We start from the raw sequence: 24,768 nt of genomic DNA on the forward strand, positions 1-24,768 counted from the left end.
TTCAGTCCTATTCCCTTTGGGATGCTTCAGATGGTGAACGCACACACACACACTCTCTCTCTCTCTTTTCCTTGTGGCGAGGACACTTAACATGAAACCTACCTCTTAACAGGTTTTTTTAGTGTACAATACAATATGATCCCTTCACACATGTCAGGATGGATAATAATCGTAAAAAAAGATAAAAAGTATTGGTGGATGTGGAGAAAAAGGAACCCTTGTGCACTGTTGGTGGGAATGCAAACTGGTGCAGCCACTGTGGAAAATGGTATGAAAGTTCTTCAGGACATTAAAAATAGATTACTATATAATCCAGCAATCCCATTTCTGGGTATATGTCCAAGGGAATTAGGATAAGGATCTCAAAGAGGGATTAACACTACCATATTCACTGCAGCATTATTTGTAGTAGCAAAGATGTGGAACACCTTAAATGTCCACTGATGGATGAATAGACAAAATGTGTTTTTTTTACAAAAAAGACATCCAAATATCCAACAGTTAGATGAAAAGGTGCTCATCATCACTAATCGTCAGGAAAATGCAAACTACAATGTGATATCACCTTACACCTATTAGAATTGCTAGAATCAAAAAGACAGGAAATAATTAGCATTGGCAAGGATGTGGAGAAAAGAGAACTCTCATGCACCGTTGGTGATATGTAAATTGGTGCAACCACTATGGAAAACAATATGGATATTCCTCAAAATTTAAAAATAGAACTACCATATTATCCAGCAGTCTCACTTCTCGGTATTTATCCAAAGGAAATGAAATCACTGTCTTAAAAAAATATCTACCACCCCATGTTTACTGCAGCATAATTTATAATATCCAAGACACAGAAACAACCTCAGTGTCCATCAACAGATGAATGGATAAGGAAAATGTGATATATATATATATATATATATATATATATATATGTATGTATATATATATATACACACATATACACACACACATATATATATATACACACACATACATACAAAATACATATACATACACACACATATACATACACACACATACAAATACAAACACACAATGGAATATTATTCAGCCATTCCCAAGATAAGGAAATCTCACTGTTTGTTACAATATGAATGGTGTGCATGAAACGTGAAGGCACTGTGATAAGTAAAATAAGTCAGAGAAAGACAAATATTGCATGATATCATGTAAATGTGGAATCTAAAAACCCTGAACTAATAGATACAGAGAACAGATTGGTGGTTGGTAGAGGAGGGAGCAGGTGGTGGGTGAAATGGGTGAAGAGATCCAAAAGGTATAAACTTCCAGTTGTAAGATAAATAAGTCCTGAGGATCTAATGTACAGCATAGTGACTATAGTTAATAATAATCTATTATATATTTGAAAGTTGCTAAGAGAATAGATCTTAAAAGTTCTCATCACAAGAAAAAAAGTTGTAAATGTGTGGTGATGGACATTAACTAAATTTATTGTGGTAATCATTTTGAGATATATATACATCTATATCTCAAATCATTATGTTGTACACCTACAACTAATACAATTTTATATGTCAATTTTATCTCAATAAAAAAAGAAATTCTATCCTTTTAGTATTCAAACAACTTCTTACATGTATCCTATACACTATTATCTTGTTTATGTCAATCTTCCTGGTTCCTCAGATGACAGAAATCTTTTTCTGGCTTCTCAGAAAATTAATTAGGTAGGTGCATATAAAAAATAACAGATGTTCCTGATTAATATTTACTTTTGTCTTTTTCTTGCAGTATACTGCCTTCTGTATGTGTATCTGATCTCATTTAAATTATTTTACTACTTTAAAATATCCATCTATATGTATTTTCATATACATGTTATTTTTAATTCCTCAAAACAATATGTGAGGCAGTTCTCAACATCATGTCTATTTTATGGATTCTAAAGCTGATGCTTACAGAGATTCATGGGATTTATGTGAACAAAGGTAGAAAATATTTAAGGTGTAAAATCTTGATATGTAGGATACTAAAGCCTATGTCTTTCCATTGGCTTCTGATTCTAGGAGGATGGAAGACATAGTGTCATAAAAGCATAGTCTCCCCTTTGAAGGCATGTTAAGTACAATGACAAAAAATTGTTAGGTGTAGAAACCCTATTTCATAGATCTTTGTCTAGCATGAAGCATAGAGCTTTATGCATAATAAGTGGTGAATTAACATTTAAAAAAATAAATAATCCTTACATTGAAAAGTCAGTTCAAAATGACTCATGAAACATAGAGTTAGATGCAATAGTGATTCAAGTTTACAGAGCATTCAGCTCTGTGGAATAGTTTGCCCTTATTTTGGTATTATCCACCTGAGGGAACATGGCACTAAGATTCGGTGGACATTGCAAGATTTTATCCATATTTTGCTGTGGGTGTAAAAGTAGCGAGTATGCCTCTTAGCATTGACTTCTTCCTTTAGAGCTTAGGAGTGTGAACTGATAACTCCAAGGCTGCTCCCTTTGTGGTATTTGTCATATCAGAGACTGTTCTGATTTCCTTCTTCCCTTTTACAGGAAATTGTAAGCTATTAAATCTTTTGTCTCAAAATATATACAAATATTTATATTTGTACATAACTACTAAATTATCATATATATGTATTTCATGGACAAGGACAGCAGCCTTACAAAAGATTTTGACCACCCCCTTTCCCGCCCTCCCCTCCCACCCCAACCCCCCCACCAAAAAGGATGTTAGACAAGATGAGGACAGAAAGTGAGATGAGAGAGCCAGGGAAACCAAGCAGTCCCATTACTATTTTGAATTATGCTACAGGCTGAAAGAAGTAGAATATACTTACAGTAATTTTCTGTTTACAAAAGAACAGGTGATTATTTTGGAAAAATAAGCAAAGGAAATTAGGACTCTGGTTTATATTTGTGTAGTTGTGGCACTTACTAAAGTTAAGTATTTCTAGTCCATTCACAAGACATTAGCTGAACTAATTTTTTGTCAGACTTATAAAATATTTCCCTAAGAAATTTCCTTTTTTTTAATTTTTAATATTTATTTATTTTTGAGAGAGAGACAGAGCGTGAGCAGGGTAGGGGCAGAGAGAGAGGCAGACACAGAATGAGAAGCAGGTTCTAGGCTTTGAGCCATAAGCACAGAGACTGATGTGGGACTCGAACTCACAAACGGTGAGATCATGACCTGTGAGCTGACATCAAGAGTCAGATGCTTCACAGAGTGTGCCCCTGGATCACAGATTTAACACCTTAATGTAGCCTAATGCTCCTGCAGTTTCCATCAGAATGAGTTTTGTTCCTTTATTAAGATTGTCAGTTTTTTAGGGTGGAGATTATTCCATACTTTCTGGAACACCCCATGGTCCCTAAAACAGTGCAACCTACATACAGAGAAGTTCTTTCTTGTACTATTATTGATTGATTGACTGAATTAACAGTCCCAGAACACTTTTGGGTTCTGAGGGTAGAAAGTTGAACAAGACATGATTTTGCCCTTAAAAACCTTAAGTTCAGTGGGAAGAGACAGGTGACCAGAGATAACATGCAATATCAGAAGTAAACTCAAAATACTTTAGAATTATGAGTTTGGTCAGATGTAAAATAGATTGTAGAAATTTGAGAAAGCTTTCAAAGAGGAATTGACATTAGGTTTGGGTTTTGAAAACTGAGTAAGAGTTTACCAGGGAGAACAGGAATGGGGGTTGGAGAAGATGGATACAAGGAGAAAGGAAGGGCAATCCAGGTAGAAACACAGCATGTGAAGGTGTGAAATTGTAGAAAGGAGTCAGCGTGTTTGGAGAATGGTAAGAAATTTGGGGTGTCTGAAAAAGAAGACACATGTACTGAAACAGAGGGAATAAAAGTCAAAGAGTTAGAGTTAGTGTGGGAAGATCCCTCTATTCTGAGTGCATGGGTTTAGATTTTATCCCAGGTGGCGGATATCATAGTGGTTACAGTGTGAATTCCAGAATCAAACTGAGTTTGTCTCCAGTGTGGACTTTATTATTTACCTTTTTAAAGATTAAATAAGAGATCATACAGGTAAAGCACTTATACTAGTGTCTTGTGTATCTCCAATAAAAGTTAGCTGCTTTTATAGGTAACCATGGAAGAACATGAATTTTAAAGCATAGAAGTTATACCATTGAATTAATTTTGTTGATGTTACTATTTTATTTTACATACTTTTCCAGAATTGACCGTTGGGAAAACATCCATGATGGCAGGTGGAGAATAGAAGACAAAAAGCAAACAAAAAAAGGGACTTTCTAAGTAGCCTTGGGTAACAGTAATACTAAATAAAATCTATTGAATGCCTTCTGTATGCCACACAGTCTGCTAAGTGTTGTGCTTGCATTATCTCATTTAATTTTCACAGGATTATATAGTAAGGGGAGTGCTATATTATTATCTTCATTTTATAGAAAATAGAGATTAAGGAGGTAAAATGGCACCTCCAGGTCACACTGACTAGTGCCGGAACCAGGTTTTAAGGTCTTTGATTTCAGAATTTTCGCTAAAACATTTTAATATTAGGTTATTGGATATCCCTGGACCTCATTTTCCTCATCTGTACTATGGAAAGGTCATTCTTGGGAGAACTGAGTGCATAACCAATAAGAAGGTACTGCTACAGTGTCTGATGTATAATAATTACAGCAACGGTAGTAACTGATATTGTTACCTGTTTTAGAATGTCTCTAAATATAAGTTGGAACATTAATTTGAAACTGACTTTGGGGAGGAATGAAGAGAAGACTACTGCAGCATTCCTATCATTATGAAACTAGCTGGCTTCATAGTAGAAAGAAAGAACGTTGCTCTTCTGTGGCTCTGAATTTTGTATAACTGTGTGTAGTCCTTTTCAAAACTCAATTCAGGTTAATATTATTTTGTTTATTTTACTCCTAATTCTGTTTGCACTGGCATAAACTGTACTTTCTGATATTAAATGAGGATTTAATTAGACACATACATGTTTCTGTGGGACAGGGGTTACTGCTGCATTGCAATTATCTTTTCTGATGTTGTTCTCCCATGGACTATAGATTTGCAAGGGCATTAGTCAAGTCTTGGTCATCTATTTATCTCCAGAGTCCTGTAAGTGCTTGGCTCATGGTAGGTGCTTAATGAGTGAGCATAACACCAAGGAAGAAATCACTGAATTAATGAAAGGCAAAACAATCTTAACACAGACATCACAATTTGGGATTGCTTTTGAAATCTGAGTTCCTGGTGATTATGACATCACTGTTACTAGATTCTCTAAAGGCCCTAGTAGACATTTATTATGCCCACTAAAATTAGATGCTGCATCTATTAGGTAAAAATCAGTGACTCAGGTGGTTGATATCATGACATTGCAACAGTAAAAATAACCTCGCACCACCCTCCTCCCTTCAAGCACTGATGGGACACTGTAGATCAGTCTATTTCATTTGATTAGGGAGCTCTTTTTCAAAGAGAGACTGAGAGGCTCAGAATGTCTGTGCTTCCCCCCCCCCCCCCCCTTCAGGGGATACATCATGAGTGCTTCAGAATGCAGACTCCAGTGAGCACTCTGATGGAATGGCCCTGCTGAGACAGGAGATAATAACATTCATTGCTGAGGTTTTAGCCATCCCTGAGGTGGACTCTCTCAGTATGAACTCACACGATAACAGGGTTTAGAGAATTTCCGGTTCTTAGAGCACCTCCCTGTTTAGGACTCTCTCTTTCACTTCTCCTGCAATCAGGAGGTCTCTGATCTGAAACACACTTAGACTGTCCACTGTGAAAATATGAAAAGATGACAAGTTATGCTAGATTCAGACGGAAAGAAAAAATAAATTCACATAAAAGGAAAACAACATAATATTTCAGAAAGCTAGTGTGCTATGGATACATATAATGTTCTTAGTCTTTTCCAAATGTGGGGGTGGAGGGAAAAGGGGGAAGTGACGGACTATCTCTAAGGCCCTGTCATTGTTTCAGGGAAGATAACAGTGTTCAGCTCTAGGGCTACATGTACTGTAAAACTCTTTCCCTGCTGGTAACTTGGCTCTGGAAGAAGAGTTCAGGCATGAATTCACCAGGTCCTGTCCTGTTCATAGCTTCAACATAGAAAACATAGGCAAATAAGGTGCAGGGACACACTCCTCTGGTTTCTGTGGTGGTTTGAGCTTCCCTCAGCACTCCCCTGCCAGGGCTGGTTGGTTGGTTATGGCCAGAGATCCAGCCCAGATCTTTGCAGAGTAAATGTGCTTGACTATGACCCTGGGAAGCAACTGGGGGAAGGAGTGGGAGCAGACAAGAAAGAGGACCTCATCAGTGGATGTTAAAAGTATCTGTAAAAGTTGATTAGGTTTTCTTTCCCAGCCCTTCCATTCAATTCCAGAGGGAGAAAACTGGGATTAACTACTCTAACCTCTTATTTAGAAACGGTTTACATTGCAGTTGTCTCCTCTCTGATATCTTTTCTCTTAATATTCGTTTTAAACTTATTTCTCCGGGGGTGCCCGGGTGGCTCAGTTGGTTAAGCATCTGACTCCTGATTTCTGCTCAGGTCATGATCTCACAGTTTTGTGATGGAGCCCCGTGTCGGGCTCTGGGCTGAGCATGGAGCCTGCTTAAGATTCTCTCCCTCTGCTCCTCCCCTCCTCGCATGTGCATGTGCTCTCTCTCTTTCTCTCAAAGAATAAAAAATAAAAAGGGTTCCTGGGTGGCTCAGTGCATTAAGCATCCAACTCTTAATTTTGGCTCAGGTCATGATCTCTTGGTTCATGAACTTGAGCCCTGTATTGGGCTCCGTGCTGACAGTGTGGAACCTGCTTAGGATTTTCCTTCTCTCCCTCTCTCTCTCTGTCCCTTGCCCCCCACCCTCTCTCTCAAAATAAATAAATAAATGTAAAAAATAAATAAAAGTAAATTAAAAAGATAAACTTATTTCTCCTGGATAAATGTCATTGTGTGTGTATGTGTGTATTTATGTGAACAAATATGAAGTTGGAAAAAAATACTCAATGGTCTTAGACATTTTGACCTCTTCTTTTATGTGTTGCTAGGCCTTTTCTCTTCCCTAAAGGAAATCTTTTCTAGAACACTGAAGGGCTCCCTCTCCCTCCCATTCACTTTCATTTTCTTCCATCAGTTTTTATTCAATGCTAAAGAAATAGTAAGGAAGAAAAAGTAGGAAGGGAAAACCATTTATTCTCAATGAATTATGCTTATCCGTGGGGCTGAGGTTGGTCATTCCAACAGAACTATCCTTACTATCACATGCATTAGTCTCCTAGGCCTCACCAGGATGTAATAAGCCCGTGTCATTACCTTGGCTATATCCAAACAAGTGAGGAAACAAAGGTAACTATTATCTTGTTATTATAGAGAAACTTGGACTATTCTCAGTGTAGATATGTTGAATTGCTATCTCTGTAGATCTGGACCTGATCCAGGAAGGCTTGGTCCAGTTGATCTGGAGTCCCCTTAACCTCTGTGTCCCATTGTCTGCTGTCTCCTTCTTACCATTCTCAATCAAGACAGTCTTAAGCAAATCTAACCACTGGGCTGATCAGATGTGAGAGTTCTAAGCATTGACCAAACACTCCCAAGAACAATGCATGGCAGAATTGAGACCTGACGTTTGCTGGGAATAGCTGCATATCACCTCCTAGACAAATGGATTATTCCAAAATATCAGTTTATGGACTGGCTAAATTGAAACGACCTAGGAAACTTGTAACACTGCAGATTCTGTCTTAGTATGTTTGGTAGGGGGCCAAATTTGGGAAGTCCCGTCCTAGACAATTGCTTCAAATCAGAAGTCACTCTGATTCTACACTCTGTAGCAATGTAACACATTCGATACAGTCATTTTCACCTTGTCCAGCCAACTCCAGTGCTGTTTGATTTATTTTCAACGACAGGAATTATGGCACTTTGTCATATCTGAATGGAAGGAAACCAGTAGGCCCGATAGCAGTCTGTTGAGTTACTCCCACAGAATGATCTATTGAGGGTTATCTTTCAAACACACTGAGATCCAAACATGGCTCTATAAAGGCTTCATGGATATAAGGGCATCAAATACACTAATGTGCACCATATATGCCTATACAGATATACATGCTCTCATTGCTTTGTCTGGGAGCCAGGGACAAAGTGGGCCAGCCTCTCATCCAGGGCTGCTTTAAATGATTGGTCAGACTATGCTGCACAGTTTGGCACACCATTTTCACAGACTGCAACATGAATTATACCCCCAGAAGTTGTGCAATGCGGTCATCCTTGGAGAAAGTTAGACATCATTTTGAAAACCAGAGGGAGCCAACTACTGAGGAAGCAAATACAATACTTGGGGTGAAAGTTCAAAGGATTCAACAGGGTTATCTTCTTGCTGTGCAGCTGGATCTCAGGCTCTGCTCTCAGCACGTGCACACACATGTACACACTGCATTTTCTGCACTTTCCCTTTACTTTAGCCCAGGCTGATTTGTAAGAGCTTCCCTTCCACAGTTTTGTACCACAGGTGGATGGGGAAATGGCACAACAAATTAGACGTGGAGAGTTAGTTCACGGTGATTGATTCCCCAGCTCAAGGCTGCTCCAGCATTCTGTACTCGTTTAATGCCAATCTTGACAGTATTTCTCTCCAGAGTCCTTTTCTTAAAACCCAGTCCCATGCAATAAAGCACGTTCATTTCATGCAACACAGCGTAGTTGATGCTTATAGTTCTAAACAACCCAGATTACTGGGCACTGCTCAGTTGGGGGTACCTGGTATGAGGGAACATGCACAGCGCAGCAACAGGGGGTGTTTGCCACCGAACACAGAGAAATAAAGGAGCTGCAAAGCTATGGTAGCCAGAGGAGGACTAGCTTTCCTGATTTCAGTTCATGAAAAGCCTCTTGACTCTACACCTTGCTAGTTTGGCCTTGGCGTTTGCCCTTGGCTGTCAGATGATGTTCCACTGAAAATAAGTCAGATTAATTCCCTGGTTTGTCTGGGATCAGGGCTGGAATCTTCCCTCATTGAAGCCCTTCCCTCAGAACCAGTCCTAGGCTTTTGCATTTGTTTTGACAAACGATTGGATAGTCCTGAAACATGAATTTCCTCCAATCTCTTCCACTTTGCAAACTCCAGAAGCATTTGACCAAGAAGTTGAAATCCATGGGAGAGCTGTGAGCTAAGGCTTCAGACATGCAAAGCACACAACCCTGGGAGACAGCAGCATCCGGGACAGGAGGCTCCCATCACTTCACACGAGGATGGCATGGGTTTTGCAAATCAAACACACACACAGAAAACCAATGGTGGCCCAGGCTGGACACACTGCATGGGGTGCACGGTGGAGTGAGGACCTAGACCAGGGAGCCACCTGTTCCTGTAGCTTGCGTACATGTAGTTCACACCGCCTTGGGCCACTCACGGTTTGCTTACCTGCTCATGGTTGCTCTCCCACCATTGCCCACACTCCCTTTGGGGGTGAAACACTCTATTTCCGACTTGTGCTGGGCCAGTCTCCTGTCTTTGTACCTGGTAAGCATGAACAAGGACAGGAGCAAACAGAAAGATATGATTGTGTGCTTCACTGGCCAGGCTGAGGGACAGCTGTGGCTGCAGAGGGTTGTCCTGTGTTAAAACAGGTGTCTGCTTTTCACGGCAGTGGCTGACCTGTAATACTTATTGGATGCTTGTGATGGTATATGCATCACATCAGGGTTACTTCTTGTTAAACCACACACGATCTACCCTTCCAGATTGCCTATTAATTTGTGATTTCATCACATTCAATAGTCAAAGGCAAAAGGAGTGCAATTCCTAGCCTCTGAGGAAAAGATTCATATCAATAAATTAGAATTTGTTTAGTGTTTACTATGCACCAGACATGGTGCTAAGATTTTCTCTGAATTTAATCCTGGCAACAACCCTATGGCAGAGGCTCTGTTATTATTATATCCACTCTACTGAAGAAAAGAAACCTAAGATTTTAAGGATTAAGTAGAATGATCAAGGATTTTGAACATAGAAGTCCAAGTTTAGAACCCACACTTTTAGTCATTGTAATGTAATGTTGCCTTCCATTATGATTGTGTTTTTAATCATTCTGGGGTGCCTGGGTGGCTCAGTCGGTTGGATGTCTTGATTTCAGTTCAGGTCATGATCCCAGTGTTGTGGGATTGAGTCCTGTGTTGGGCTCAGCGCTGACAGAGCCTGCTTGGGATTCTCTCTCCTCTTCTCTCTGCCCCTCCCCCACTTATGCCAGAGCACATACTCCCGCCCTGTCAAAATAAATAAACATTAAAAAATAAATAAAATAAATTGCTTTTATCATTAACAAAGCTTCATTGAGTGGTATTATGTTTGAGCATTATAGGACAGACTGGTGATGCCAAGAGAAGAGATATTTCTTGGATGTAAGAGGTTTATATAACCATTAAGCTGAAGCTGAACAGTCAGTACTGGGCTGCCTACATTGTGGAGGACAGCTCGAACCCCTTTTGTATCAGAAGTGGCATATCACCACATCTGGAAGGTACTAGATGTTTTGTCTAAAATGAGTTATAAGATTCCCAGTGTTAGTCTGCTACATGGTGAATCAAGAAGAACCTTCATATTTGAATGACCGTTTTCAAAGCCAACATGCTCTCACAGAAGTCATCTTTTTTTATACATCGGTTTAAGCCTGTGGCTAATTAAAGAGGGTACTGTTGTGTTCATTGCCACAGGAGAACACTGCGACTTACTTAACTGACTTGACCAAAGTCATAAGCCTCATTGGTAGAGAATGACTGCTGGTAGACCTTGCAGCAGCCCAAGACTCTTAAGGTTTATTGCCTTTTTTCTCTCAAACTGGAGCCTAATATGATATCACTTCATCCAAGTCCCTGGTATTCAACAGGCCGTGATAAAATGACGTAGTATCAGAAGACTTGCTTACCCTTGGTAATGTCATTTTTGCCATAAGTTTCTTTTCTTGCTGCCTCAAAATTAATTAAGAAGTGCAACAAAAGCAAAATCATTATTAGTCCTGGATAGAGGCCTCCCTCTGAATTTTCTTTTCTTCTAAGATGTTAAAAGTATTTAGTATTTGAATAAAAATGGCCCATTAAATCAAGCCAAATGGATAGAATAGATTACTTTATTCAACAGACATTAGTTGAGCATCCATTTAATTCTAGGCAATGGACTTTGGTCTGGAAACATAGAGATAACTAATCCACAGGTCCTGCCTCACAGAGCTCACAGTGCAGTGGGAGAAGGAAGGGAAGAAGGCAGTATGTTGTTTATCAGTTTCAGCCAATGATCATGAGAGAGGGTCTTCTGGAGATTTTTTAAGAACAGTTTTTTTGTTTTTGTTTGTGTTCTTATTTTTACTCTTGGCAAGAAAACACTTGGAAACCATCGTATCTTTTTGCTATGGACAGTTGTCTGGTGTGGTACTTGGCAATGCTACAACCATGTTGCAGGCTTGAGAGAGTCTAAGCCAACATTCTAAAAAATGGTGGCCTGAAAGATTAGAAGAATGTAGATTTTAGACAATTCAATGACTGAATTAACCTGTTTAAGCTCAGAATTACTTTTTATATGAATCTTATCATGTCAGCCACTTTGAATTAAGTTTTAGATTCTCTGATACTGAAATCCCCCTACCTCTTATTTACTTTTGTTACTTTCTCATACCAAGGCTGAGTCTTAGAATGTCTAAGGTTGTTTATAGCATTTGGTTTGGATATTTGTAAGCTGTCTCTCTCTCTGTCTTTTTCTGTGTGTGTGTGTGCGCGCGCGCCTGTGTGTGTGTTTATGAAGACCCTAAAGCAAGTTACTAACAAATGCTTTAGTCTTACCTAATCATTTGTCTTCTTTTAAATATTATTCCTTTTTATACACACTATTGTATATGAAAAAGTAGGAGAGTCTTCAAAGAGTTAGATTTGAATAGGTAGAAAAAGAGGGAGATAGACTGGGAAAAAACAAAGGATTGTTTTCTCAATAGCCCACATTTAGAGAACACCTAAACAACTGGCTCTTATAATGTGGTACAGACTCCACTGCTAATTACTGGAAGCTATGCTAATTATAGCCCTAACCAGTGTGATATGGTGATTTATAAATAAATATATATATATATATATATATATATATATATATATATATATATATATTTGGTTATTCAGATGACCAAATATAGATAATATAGGTGACTAAATATATGTGAGAATATATATATTTCTTATATATATTTGGTCTTCTTCCACTGTTCCTGGCTCACAGTTCCCAAAACCTTGGAATTTCCTAAGTGCTAAAAGTCCTAAAGATGCCTTTTGTTATGTTAATAAGGTGATTCCCAAAAGCACTTAAGGATGGGGCTTGGTGGCCAGTGGAGCCAATTATGTGATTAGAGGGTTGGAACTTTCAGTCCCACCCCTTTATCCTCCAAGGAGGGGGGAGGGGCTGGGGACTGAGTTCAATCACCAGTGGTCAATGGTATAATCAATCATGCCTTGTAATAAAGCCTCCATAGAAGTCCAAAGGACGGTTTGGAAAGTTTCTGGGTTGGTGCACACACGGGGCTGCTGGGAGTGTGGTGTGCCTGGAGTGGGCATGGAAGCTCCGTGTCCCTTCCCACATATCTTGCCCTACTCATCTCTTCCATTTGGCTGTTCCTGAGTTATATCCTACAATAAACCGTTGCTCTGGTAAGCAAAATGTTTCTGTGAGTTCTGTGCACCACTCTAGGAAATTATTAGAACCTGAGGAGAGGGTCATGAGAATCTCTGGTTCACAGCCAGTTGGTCAAAAATATAGGTAACAGCCTGACTTGCAACTGGCTCAGAAATTTAAAGAGGAGGTCCTTAGAACCTCCAGTCTACAGCTCAGACAGAAGCAAAAGCAATAGTCTGGACTCGTGAGTGGCATGAAGAGGAGGGGCAGCAATCTTGTAGGACTGAACCCTTAACCTGTTGAATCTCCAGGTGGATAGTGCCAGAATTGAGTTGAATTATAAGACACCCAGCTGGTCAAGAGAATTGCTTGTTGGTATGGGACTTGCCCACACCAACACATTCACACTGGAATTGGGTCCTTGAACCCAAAATAACTAGTTACTACAGATTTAGTGTTGCATTTTCAAACTGATTACCTAATGGGAACTATCATAAGTCATAGCACTTGTAAGTACTTCCATAAAGCTTTTGGTCACATGTTTGTAGAACTGGCATTGCTGTGCATGTATTTGTTAGAGATTCTCCTCAATTACCTTTCCTGTCACTAGACTAAGAAAGTATCAAGAAAAACAAAATAAAGAATACATAGTTGTGTCCCTATGTGCTCATCCCTTACCTCGTCCAGTTATAGACCCATGTAAAAGTGGTCCTGGCTCTGATGATTTTGGAATTCTCTTCTAGGTGCCATCATATTTGAGGCTGACTTTAGCAAATTTTGGAGCCAGATTTTATTTCTTAGTTTTCCTTTTCCCTCCCTGGCTTTAGACAGAGTTCTGCTTTTGGTTTTTAGTCATTGTTTCTATTTCCCCTCCATACCACCAGAGACCTTTCAAACAGCTTTGGAAATATTCAACTCTTTTCCCATGTTGGCTCCTCAAACACCAGCCTACCCTCAGTTTTTGGGCTCTAGACAAAGTTCACATCAAACACCTGCCCATAGGTAACATCTTTAGCAATCATCCAAAAACACAGCTTCTAATTTTAAAACTGTATGAGGCAGAGTGCAACCCTTTGCATTTTATTTTCCAGATTTTTTTGATACATTATCTTTAGGACTATCCTAATTTTGGATCATGATAGTCATCAAGTAAGGACAGAAACTATGATATGTGTTTGAATAGCTTTTACAATATTGTAGAAAACTTTTCCTGTACGATTTGATTCTTTCAACAAACTAAGTAATTATTATCCTCATCCTTCAGAAGAACCTGTGGCTCAGAAAGCTTCACCGTCTGGCCAAGTCTCCATAAATGGTTAGAGAAACGGGGCGAGAAACCACATGTTTTACCTCCAAACATCATGGTTTTTATTAACACCTCACTTCTTAAATTCATTTTATGCTAAAAAAACTTATTTCAATTATCAGATAACCTATTTGAGGGACTGAAAATACCATACATGAAGGGAATAGTGTGTACTTAACACAGCTGGACTTTGGGCACAATATAGGCATATTTTTTTCAAAGGTTAAATTTGACTACCCAATGGCCAAGTAGAATAGAGCTCCCTCCAGGCCTCTTGCTAACATGGGAACAGACTGCCATTCCTCTGACTGGAGTTTACCTACACAGCAATTCACAAAAATCTGAAAGTCAGAGAGGCGTTGCTAAGAATAACTGTCAATCAGTGTTAAAGTATGGGAGACCGTGTGATATCAGAAGACAGGATGAGGTGGTAGACTTTCCAACAACTCTAAAGTGTTCCAAAGACAGCCAAAGGAAGTCCCAAGGCAATCTTTCAGGTTAGATTGCTCAGGGGAGAATTCTAGATGAAGACAGAGGAGAATTCCTTAAGGATTTTCACTTGAGAGGGGAATAAGGCCAAATCTAGTTCATGATTATGAAGTCATTCCCTACTTCAGTCTCCTCCTTCTGCCCTCCGTGTGTCTGTATGCAAGTAAGTATATTCAGATGGTTTACTACTTGTTCCGGCAGATCTTGTGGTCTCCCTATCCAGAAAAACAGCTTGTGTCCAGACTTGCAATGTCAAGTTGATTCACTCAGAGATTTCAGATTAAAAACAAAAGAAATAAGCATGATTAACAGCCCGAGAAAATAATGTCAGAAATGAACATAAGTTGGGAAAGAATTTGAGAAGCTGCCAGGGAACATATTGCCCTGTCCTGTATAAAATAAAAGGAAGGTAGAAGTTGACAGGTGGGAAGCAATGCAAATAAACAATTAAAATGTAAAGAATCAGCTACATTGGCCCAGTAATTCTAGTCATAGGAATTTATTCTAAGAAAATTATTCAACAGAAGCTCAAAGGCTTCTGTACAAAGATTTTTTCTTTCAGTGTTCTAGAAAAATAGCAGAAATGAAACAAAACAACAAACCACCAGAGAATAGTTTAATAAATTACAGCATAGCACTACTATGGAAATGTGTTAAATTTTGTATGGAGTAAAGCCTTTCATTTAGCTTCCAGAGAATTCCCCAAGGATGTATTTTAATCCCACTTATGATGAGAAACTTGTTTTCAAATATGAATCATCTTAAGCCATTGCCTTTCGCCATGTGCTTTCTTTTGATTTGGCTATTTGTTTCACAATCAATAGAAACCCAGGAAGATACAGATTTCAAAACTAATTCTAAAGTACTTTACAAGCTTACACAACCTCCTCAATAGGGAAAACTTTTCGGGGAGGAACAACACGTTGACCAGGCAGAGGATCTCTATATGAGAATAGGATCAGTCTAAATAAACGCTTCAGCAAAGTATTAACTAAAAGTTACTGCCTTCTATTTTAGGACTAAGGAATTTTCAGACAAAATAATTTATTCTTCCTGAAATCAGATGAGTACTTTTCCAAGAGGAATTCTTTCTAACATTTTTGTGCATAAACAACTGGAAAAGCTTTGGAGTCAGACCAAGCTGGGTAATGACAAGAGAAGCCAATGTTTACTAAGCACTGGGAATATACCGCACACATACTAAGCCCAAATTTATTTACCGAATGAATCTCTGCAACTGGCCTATGGATTAGGTACTACTCATATCCCTGTTTTACAAGGGAGGAAGAGCCAGCACACAGGGAGATTAAGTTAACTTGTCCAAGGTTAGCGGATTGGTTAACTCTGATGTATATTGTTTCTCACTAAAATGTTGGTTGCAGAAACTAGCTGGGCCCTTTCTTGGGCCTGCTTCTGTCTTCAAATGGCTGAAAGTACACAGGGAGCTGTGCTATTTTTTTATTCTTTTTACCTTTTTCCTGATCTGCTGGCTTGAGCCCCTGCCTCTGCTCTTGTCTTGACCCTTTTTACCGCTACTGGATAGGAAAACTGATCCCTGTTTCCCTCTTTGGTACTGACCTTGGTTACAATCTGCACTTAAGTAACTTGATTTTCTCACTTTGGGGTTGGTTGGAGCCCAGCCCTCAGTGCTTCTCTGTGGAAGCAGATTTGCTCTGAAAGTAATGGAAAAGCAGAGACCCTCACAGCAGTCCCTTGCAAGGCCCTGTCCCTATTTTTGTATTCATATTTTGTTACCTTTATTCTTAAACAGAGTCCCCTGCCCAAATTGTATGACCTTGAGTCTCCAAAAACTCGAATCTACTACTGCTTCCCAGAGTTTGCCTCCTATCCCACAAGGAAACCATAAGCCAGCTGTGTTATATTAGTAGACTTGCTAATGTTTTCTGAGTTATAGTTTCCCCATCTGCCAAATGGAAATGTCAGGGATCAGGTAACATAGTTTATATAAAATTCTTAATTTTAATAGGTGCATATTAGTGGTACTTTTATACCTGTCATTTTTTCCCTGTTCTAATAACTTCTATAACCAGGCAGGTTTTTCCCAGATAATTCTGATACTTAGGAATATTATGCCATGAGTCTGCTATGGGACATGATCTGTATGATCTCCATTACATTCTATGGGTTAGTGAATCTTTAATTTTTACTACCATCTAGACCTAGCTCACAGGATCTGTCTGCTCCCACATGCCCTAACTTAGGCTGCCAGAATTTAGGCTGGATTTGAAAATGAAATGGAGACAGATGAGGTTCTCTTCTCTTCTTTTTTTTTTATGTTTATTTATTTTTTCAGAGAGAGCCAGCAAGGGAGGGGCAGAAAGAGGGGGAGGGGGACAGAGGATCTGAAGTGGGCTCTGCTCTGACAGCAGAGAGCCCAATGCAGGGCTCGAACTCACAAACTGTGAGATGGTGACCTGAACTGAATGAAGTTGGACACTTAACCAACTGAGCCACCCAGGAACCCTGAGGTTCTTTTCTTTTATCTCAGCCTTTCTCTCCTGTTAGTCTTTATTAGCGCCCTGTTCTCTTCCTTCAGAACACTTATTTCAAATTCTAATTAGATATTAGTTTGCTCACTAGCTTGCTATCTTCCTCACTAAACTGTAAACTGCACAGGAGCAAGGGCACGTGTGTTCCTTTCGCAAGCGCCTAAGGCAGGGGCTGGTATACAGCAGCAACATGGCAGATGCTTTTTTGCATGAATGCAGCTGTAGAAACGGTAAAAGCAAGAACATTTATCAAAGGTGAGGCGGTAATCTGTATCCAAACCTAGCTCCATGCAAACTGGCTTTCTCCTCCTGTACACAGAGTCATTCACCAGTTCTTCTCAAAGAATTGTTCTGTTCCCCACCCTCCTTTCTTCCTCTGTCCTCTTCCTTCACCTTCCTTGCTCGGGTACCATAGCCACACACCAAACTTTTCCTTTTCTCTACTCGTCTGTCTCTTGACCCCTGAGGGACAAAGAAAAAGTGTTTCCAAGTGTTGCCAAGAATCTTAGTTCCCATTTCTCTCAGGTTTTAAAATCGCTTGATTTTGACAAGACCAAGAGGAGGTGGTGGTGACAGAGGGTTCCTGGTCTCTGCGTGCATGTGAGGGGCTGAGGAGGGCAGGGAGGCCATGCTTCTGTGACAGTTACATGCCTGAGAGCAGGGACGACCGCTCTCCCCCAAGAGAGGGAGGCAATTGTGGCAATCCTGGGTTTGCAAAGTTGTGCTCTAACTCACATAAGCTTCAACAAATCATCTCCACTCTATTGCATGGGACAAAATTTACTAAAATCACAAGTCTGTGACTAGGGACTGCCCTTCCACCCCCTTCTCACTTTCATTTCATTGTTTTAATAGTAGCATTTTAATAAAGGGAATTATACCCCTCCTGGTTTTAGGATGATGTCTTATGGTTTATTATAGTCACATATAACTACAACAGATGGATTTATTAATTTTGCCATTTCTGAGCAGATTCCACATTGTTCAGTGTCTATCACAGTAAGATGAAAGTGAGATTTTAAAGATTTCACAATGGGAGATACTCAAAGAAACATTACATAAAAATTATATGTATATATATGATTTATACATACATAAACACATATATGTATACACATACATATATATATATATATATATATATATATATACACACACACACACACACACACAGACACACACACACACACAATCACACATCTCTATATACATAAACAAACACATAGAGATAGATATACAATAGCTCTCCAAATTTTTTCTAAACAGATTGGGCTGTAGTTTGCTTGAGATAGGCAATAAATCAGGGCAATTAAGAGTACTGGCTTTGGAGTTAGCCAACCTGAGTTGCATTCCAATGGTTTGGGGTAACTTATGTAACTTTTCTTAATTTTCCTCTTTGAATAATAGGAATAATGCTGCTTAACTCATAGCATTGATGTTTTACATGAGGATTTTAGCGTTTAATTTAACAAAGACATTAGGAAGTAGGTACTATTATAATCCTTTTTTACAGATAAAGAAGTTGAGCTACAGAATGGTTAATAACTTGCTGAAAGTTACACAATAAGAGGGGGCAAAGCCAGATATATCTGAGCTGTTGAATTCTAAAACACTATAACCAAAGTTAACAAAGGGATGACTAAAAGGGAAAGGAAAACTCAATTTAAAAAATCAAGGAGAAGCCAAAGAATAGGAAGAGAAGGAGACAGGGCAAACATAAGTGCCGGTTCTGTGTTAGGAGTTTTTATATATTGTCTCAAGCATCCTTATAACCCTGGGGAAGGGTAGTAATGACTTTATTCAAAAGAGAACTATAGTTTACATAGCTGATGAATATTGATATTGGAATTCAACATTAGGTCCTTCTTATAAATAATATATTCAAACACATATGGAGTGTGTTCTAGATACTCAGCATAGTCCTTGGTTCTGTAGTTGACATTAAGGAAACATGTTTCATAGCCTCTGACCTCAAAGAGTTTATAATCTAATGAAAATGACAAAAATGGATACCATAAACAATTAGAGGACATGAAATTCATGGTGAAGATAACAACACCAAGTGTGGCCAAGATTGACACATCTTAAAATGGCACATACCATGAAGGAATTCGAACTTAATTGGGCCTGAGAGGTACATCGTGCAGTCACTGTTTGTTGAATGCATAAGTGAAAAGACATGATGTTATTTTTCTATTACCTTTCTTCCTCACATAGGACCTGTTAGACTGAAGGGCTCAACTTTCTCCTTCATCCCAAGAGAGAGGGTGCAGAGAGGGGGAGGAAGAGGAAAAGCAATAGGGCAAGCTCACTGTTCTGCCTGTTATTGCTGTGTCAGAGCCACATCTGTATCCCTGTGCCCACAACAGTGACTAGAACCTGGCAGGACTTAATAAAGAAATGTGCTGACTCAAAGAATAAATGAAGGAGGAAAAAAAAGATTATTTCAGGGAAGACCTAGAGAAATCACAGGCAAGAGAAAAAAACACAACCAGGACCCATACTATCATGTTATCCTCTCTCTGAGGACTTTACTGTCTTTCTTAACTAACTCTTTCCTTTTCTGTGCCCCACAGTGCCCCCGACAAAGACCTGAAACACTTACAACTATCTACTGACAATACCTGTTTACAGATACAGGCGTTATCTAGGGGAAGGACAGTGTTATATTCATCTTTATTATCTCCAGTGTCTAAAATACCATCTAGCTCACAGCAGAAGACATGATGTATAATAGTTTCTCAGCAAACAGTACCTGTTTATTACTACTGTTGGGATAATAAACACTCACTGAGCAGAGAACCTTGTTTTCTTATACTGACTTCCTCCCAGCTCTTTCTAGCCAACTTGTTTTTTCTGGTCTGGTATACAACTTAGATCGCCCTACCTCTACTGACTTCAATTCACAAAGTTTAATTTGATCCCATGCTCCATAAAAGTGTGCATTGCCCCCTTGTGTCTCCTTCAGTAAAACACCCCATTAACCCCTTTTTGGTATTTCTCCTCCTTCCTGTGAGGTTCTGCTGCCCTCTAGGGGGCCTTGTTCATCACACACTTCTCAGGACCCAGTTTGATCTGCATTTGGCAGCATGGTCCTTGGTTAGGACCAGCAGACTCAGGCTGGACTGCCAGCTTCTAGGGTTCCTCTGCCTGCTCTTGTCATCCCTGTCTCACAAACTGTGGCTATGTAGTGTAGTGGTTCAAGGATACGAAACTTGGGCTTCAGCAAGCTAGGAGGATGTCTGTAACTGAAACTCCTTACAAGTGGAGGTTTTGAGCAGGCTGCTGTGGGGTCTTAGTGCTCTTGGTACTAATAGGATCCTTGATTATGGGTATTCCACTTGCCTCTTGGTAGTTTACATATTACATCAAAATTTATTCTATGGAATCCAGGAGCTGACTAATGGAAGTGTTCTACCTGATGAATAAACAGTGATTTCTGTCTTTGCCTGGGGCCTACCTGTCTTTGTCTGGGGCCTAAATTGCTTTTTGTTAAAGCTTAAACCAACATCTGGTCGTCATATCCAATGATGATGACACTTTATCTAATTTGACTTCTTTGTAACATTGGAGCTACTGACCACGCCTTCATTTACGAATCACTCCTTTTCATTTTGTGTTATCACTTGACTCTGAGGCTCAGGTGTACCTAGTCCAACATTCAGGAATTTTGTCGAGTTCTCAGATTTGCTTTCTTTTCTAGTCTCTGGTTCTGCCCTTGACTCTCCCAAATTGAACTTCAAGCAGAAAACTCTCAGTTTTCAGGCCAGTTTTCCCAGCAGCTTCTTGGATTTGTTCACTTAGATGTTCTCTTGGGAATCTTGAATTTAACAATTCCCAAACCAAACTCATGTTTTCTTCAAACTTTCTCTTCTTTACCTTATCATCTCTGGTCCCAAATTACTTCTCATGTAGTCCCACTATCATCAAATGTGGATGGCTCCCTCCATTTTTTTTTTATTTTAATCTCCAGCCTGGACCTCTCTAAGCTCATAAGAGATAGTATTAATGTGTCCAAAAGAGAACACTTGATTTTACCCTTCAAAACTCTCTTCCCCAAATCTGAATTACAACGGTCCCAATCCTCCCCTTTACACAGGTCAAAACCTAGACTCACCTTTAATTTTTCTCTTTCCATTACATACAACTTAACAATTAAGTCCTATCATTACACTTTCCACTTGGAATCATCATAGTCCTTTACCTAGCCTGTCACAATGGATGTCTGATTTCTTCTTTCTCTTCTTTCTACTCTACATTCTATTCTATCTATAGACACCAGAGGGATCTCTTTAACATATTACTCTCACCATGTAATTTCTTGAACCTTCCAAAGTTCTGCATCACATTCAAGACAAAATACAAAAATCTGCACCTCACCTACTCTGATCCTTAAGTGTTAGTCTGCGTTTTTCTCTTACTGTTCCCTCCTCTTTTTATTTTACCACAACCACGATGGACTTTGCTTGCCCCCTAAGATGACTGTCTGGTTCCTGCCTCAAGATTTTTTTTTTCCCCTCTGCCTGAAACACTTAGCCTCCACCTCCTGGATCATTATGTATCTGATTTTCTTACTTCATTTTGCTCTCTGTTCAACTTATTCAGAGAGGCTGTTCATGACACCATATCCAAAAATATTTCAAGTAACTCACCAAACCTCACTATAGTCCCTCACCTTTATTCACTTTTCTTTATAGCAGTTATACCTATCTGGAATTATATGATGTGTTTGTTTAATATCTAGAATTACTTTATGTGTTTATTTTTTCTTATCATCCTCCAAATATAATTGAAATTATGTAAGGGCTGAGATTCTGTTTTGTTCACCACTTTATGATGAACAAAGTTTAGAGCAGTTCCTGGTACGCAGCACATTCTCAATACTTGCTAGATATACTTGGCTAATAATATCAGGGTATTGAAATATAATCCAAGTCCTTATATAACTCATATAACTTTCGCTTGATCTTCAATGGGGATATATATATATATATATATATATATATATATATATATATATATACATACACATATACACACACACATATATATAATATATTATGTATTAGTTTGAAAACATTTTATAATAGCATCTAATATCTCAATAGCATCTAATATCTAATTAAATATGTTTAATTTTAGGACAAGGACAAATTAAGCATGTCTAACATTTTAAGGCTGGGAAGTAGTATTTGTTCCATTTGACAGGAAGACAGAGATAATGAAAGTATTACAGAAGAATTTATTTGGTACAAAAGAGTGAGTATTGGATGTGTTGAGGTTGAGATGATGCCAGATATGAAGATGGTACTATCCAGTTATCATTTGAAGACTAACAACTAGAGCTTAAGGAAGAATACTTCAGAATTGAAAGTGCACTGATGGTTGGGTTCTCCAAAGAAAAGAACACAAGGAGAAAAGAGCCAAGGACCATGGACTGATCTTAGAGAATACCTTACAACTAGGAGACAGGAAGTGGCCCCAAGGAGCCCTAAACCCTGTACCTTTGTGCCTGTTATCTCTTGCTGGCATGCCTTCCCCTACCTAAGCAACACAAACACTCCTACTTATCTTTCTTTTCAATGCTACCTCCTCTATTAATTACTTTAGTAGATCACTGAGAGTTGAAACTGATAACTGATTCTCCCTATTCCAACAGGAATATATTTTTTTTCAGCCAAAGAGTAATGGAGGATATAATGAGGCACAATACAAAGAGCATGACGAGTAGCCTGGTGGTCATGGGTTTAAATCAGCTCAATCATAGGCTAAGTGTACAATCTTGGAAGAATTATTTCATCTCTGAGTCTCAGTTTCTACAACTATGAAAACTGGTATATCTTTACTTTGCAAGGTTGTTGTATAAATTAAATGACATATAATAGCACAGAGCACACTGAAGGAGCTCGGTAAATATTTGTTCTCTTCTTCTTGTGTGTATGTATGTGTTGGGGGAAATTGGGAGGAATGCTAGAGAAATGGGTGGCCAAATGACTCAACAAAGGTGGAAAACTTCTTTTAGACAAGAAGCTAGAGAAAAGGATATTCCTATCTTTCTATTGTTTATTTCTTCTTTGACAATTCCATCTTTACCAAGGGAATGGAGTTTGAGGGAAGAGAAAGAATCATTAACTCACAGAATTATGCCTAAGGCATACTTTCTTCATATGAAATGTTATTTTCTGAAAGAGATAGGCCTTGCATGCCCCACATGTGGTGTAGCTAGTTCACTTCCAAGCAGGGCTAATGCAAATAAAAGGAATATTTCTGGAAACAGAATTTTGAAAAAAAAAAATGCTTAGTTTACCCCACCACCCAGACAATTTATGTCAATTAATTGAAAATATTTTAATCAAATTCACATAGTAACAAATGAGATCACTAACATCACATGCAGATTAAAATTCACTGTAATCACAGCATTCAAGAATATCAATTCATTATACAAAGGGAATGTTTTAGATGCAATTCATCAAAATCATCCAGACATAGTCTTTTATAGTTCCACAAATATACTTCAATTATTGCAGAGCCAAACCATTTAATTAATCATTTCAAAGCATTTCTCTTCCCCCAAATTAAATACCTGAAACAGATCCTTCATAATACTACAGTCCACCGGATCTAAATCTTCTTAGCTTTTACCTCTACATATACCCAGTGAGAGACAGAGATATATTTAAATGGTATATTATCAGGCAGTGGCAAGTTGACTTATTCTCCTGGGAAATGAACTGCTACTGAGTGCTGACTCACCATTAGGGGAAGAAATAGGTCCTCACCAGAGGCTAGAGAAATGAATGTTTGCTGGTCACTCACTCACTTATTTATTAGAGAACTTTTAATTTTCTTTTAAGTTTATTTATTTATTTTGTTAGAGAGCATGAGCAGGGGAGGGACAGAGAGAGGGAGAAGAGAACCCCAAGCAGGCTCTGCACTGTCGGCACAGAGCTTGATGTGGGGTTCGATCCCATGAACCGTGAGACCATGATCTGAGCCAAAATCAAGAGTTGGACACTTAACTGACTGAGCCACCCAGGTGCCCCAGAGAACCTTTAAAAATAGTCAGTTGCTGATTATGGGGACAGAGAAAGCAATGCCTACAAGAAATTTACAGTCTAGCCGGGAGAAAAGCATACAAATATAATACAACTTAAGGAGTACTACATGAAGGGACCCAGCAAGTCCAATGGAAATGCAATTTATAAAAGAGATGTAATATTTGGGTTAGTAATTGGAGGGTAAGAAGGTATTTTATAGGTAAAAGGGAGATAAATACTGGTATTAGAAGAGGCAGAAAAAATAGAATATACATAGGCAGAACATAACAAACAAAGAAATAGCTGAGGCATGGTGTGTTTGGGGAATTATATGCAGTTTGGTACTGCTGGGATATGTAATTATGTGTTTGGAGGACCACTGGTGGAAGGGACATTGGGGGATTGGTGCAGTAAGTTGGTGCTTAGACCTTAAGGTTAAATCTTGAAGGGCCAGGTCTTTAAGGGCTTTGTGAGTCATGTAAAAGAGTTTTAAGATTTTTATATTTTAAGACTTGTATACCTACTATTTTCAGGTTGTGTCATGTGATCAACTTTGCAATTTAGGAAGATGGCTCTGGCAGCAGTTGGGACAGGTTGGTGTATCAATAATAGAGATTTATAATATTATGTCAGTACAGACAATAGGTTATGGAGTTCTGATCCATGGCAATATTGGTGAGAATGTAAAAGATAAAATAACATAAGCAGAGACTATGATTGATCGGCTGTGAAGTCTTATCAAGGAAAGTGAAGAGTCAAGATTGACACCGGTTTGGGCA

At 38.8% G+C, this 24,768-nt stretch overlaps 1 protein-coding gene across 4 annotated transcripts in view; it reads right to left on the bottom strand.

Moving 5' to 3' along the window:
* The window catches only part of GRM5 (glutamate metabotropic receptor 5), a 536,965-nt gene that overhangs the window by 15,463 nt on the left and 496,734 nt on the right, over positions 1-24,768 (bottom strand). For 3 of the 4 annotated variants that reach the window (XM_060605397.3, XM_060605396.3, XM_060605398.3), the window contains exon 9: positions 9,420-9,515. The exons of the other annotated variant lie outside the window; for it this stretch is intronic. In XM_060605397.3, coding sequence (XP_060461380.2) covers positions 9,420-9,515 — 96 coding nt within the window. The remainder of the gene's footprint in view (positions 1-9,419; positions 9,516-24,768) is intronic. 4 annotated transcript variants of the gene reach the window in all.

This window comes from Panthera onca, chromosome D1, assembly GCF_046562875.1.
Source record: "Panthera onca isolate mPanOnc1 chromosome D1, mPanOnc1 haplotype 2, whole genome shotgun sequence".
Taxonomy (NCBI): domain Eukaryota; kingdom Metazoa; phylum Chordata; class Mammalia; order Carnivora; family Felidae; genus Panthera; species Panthera onca.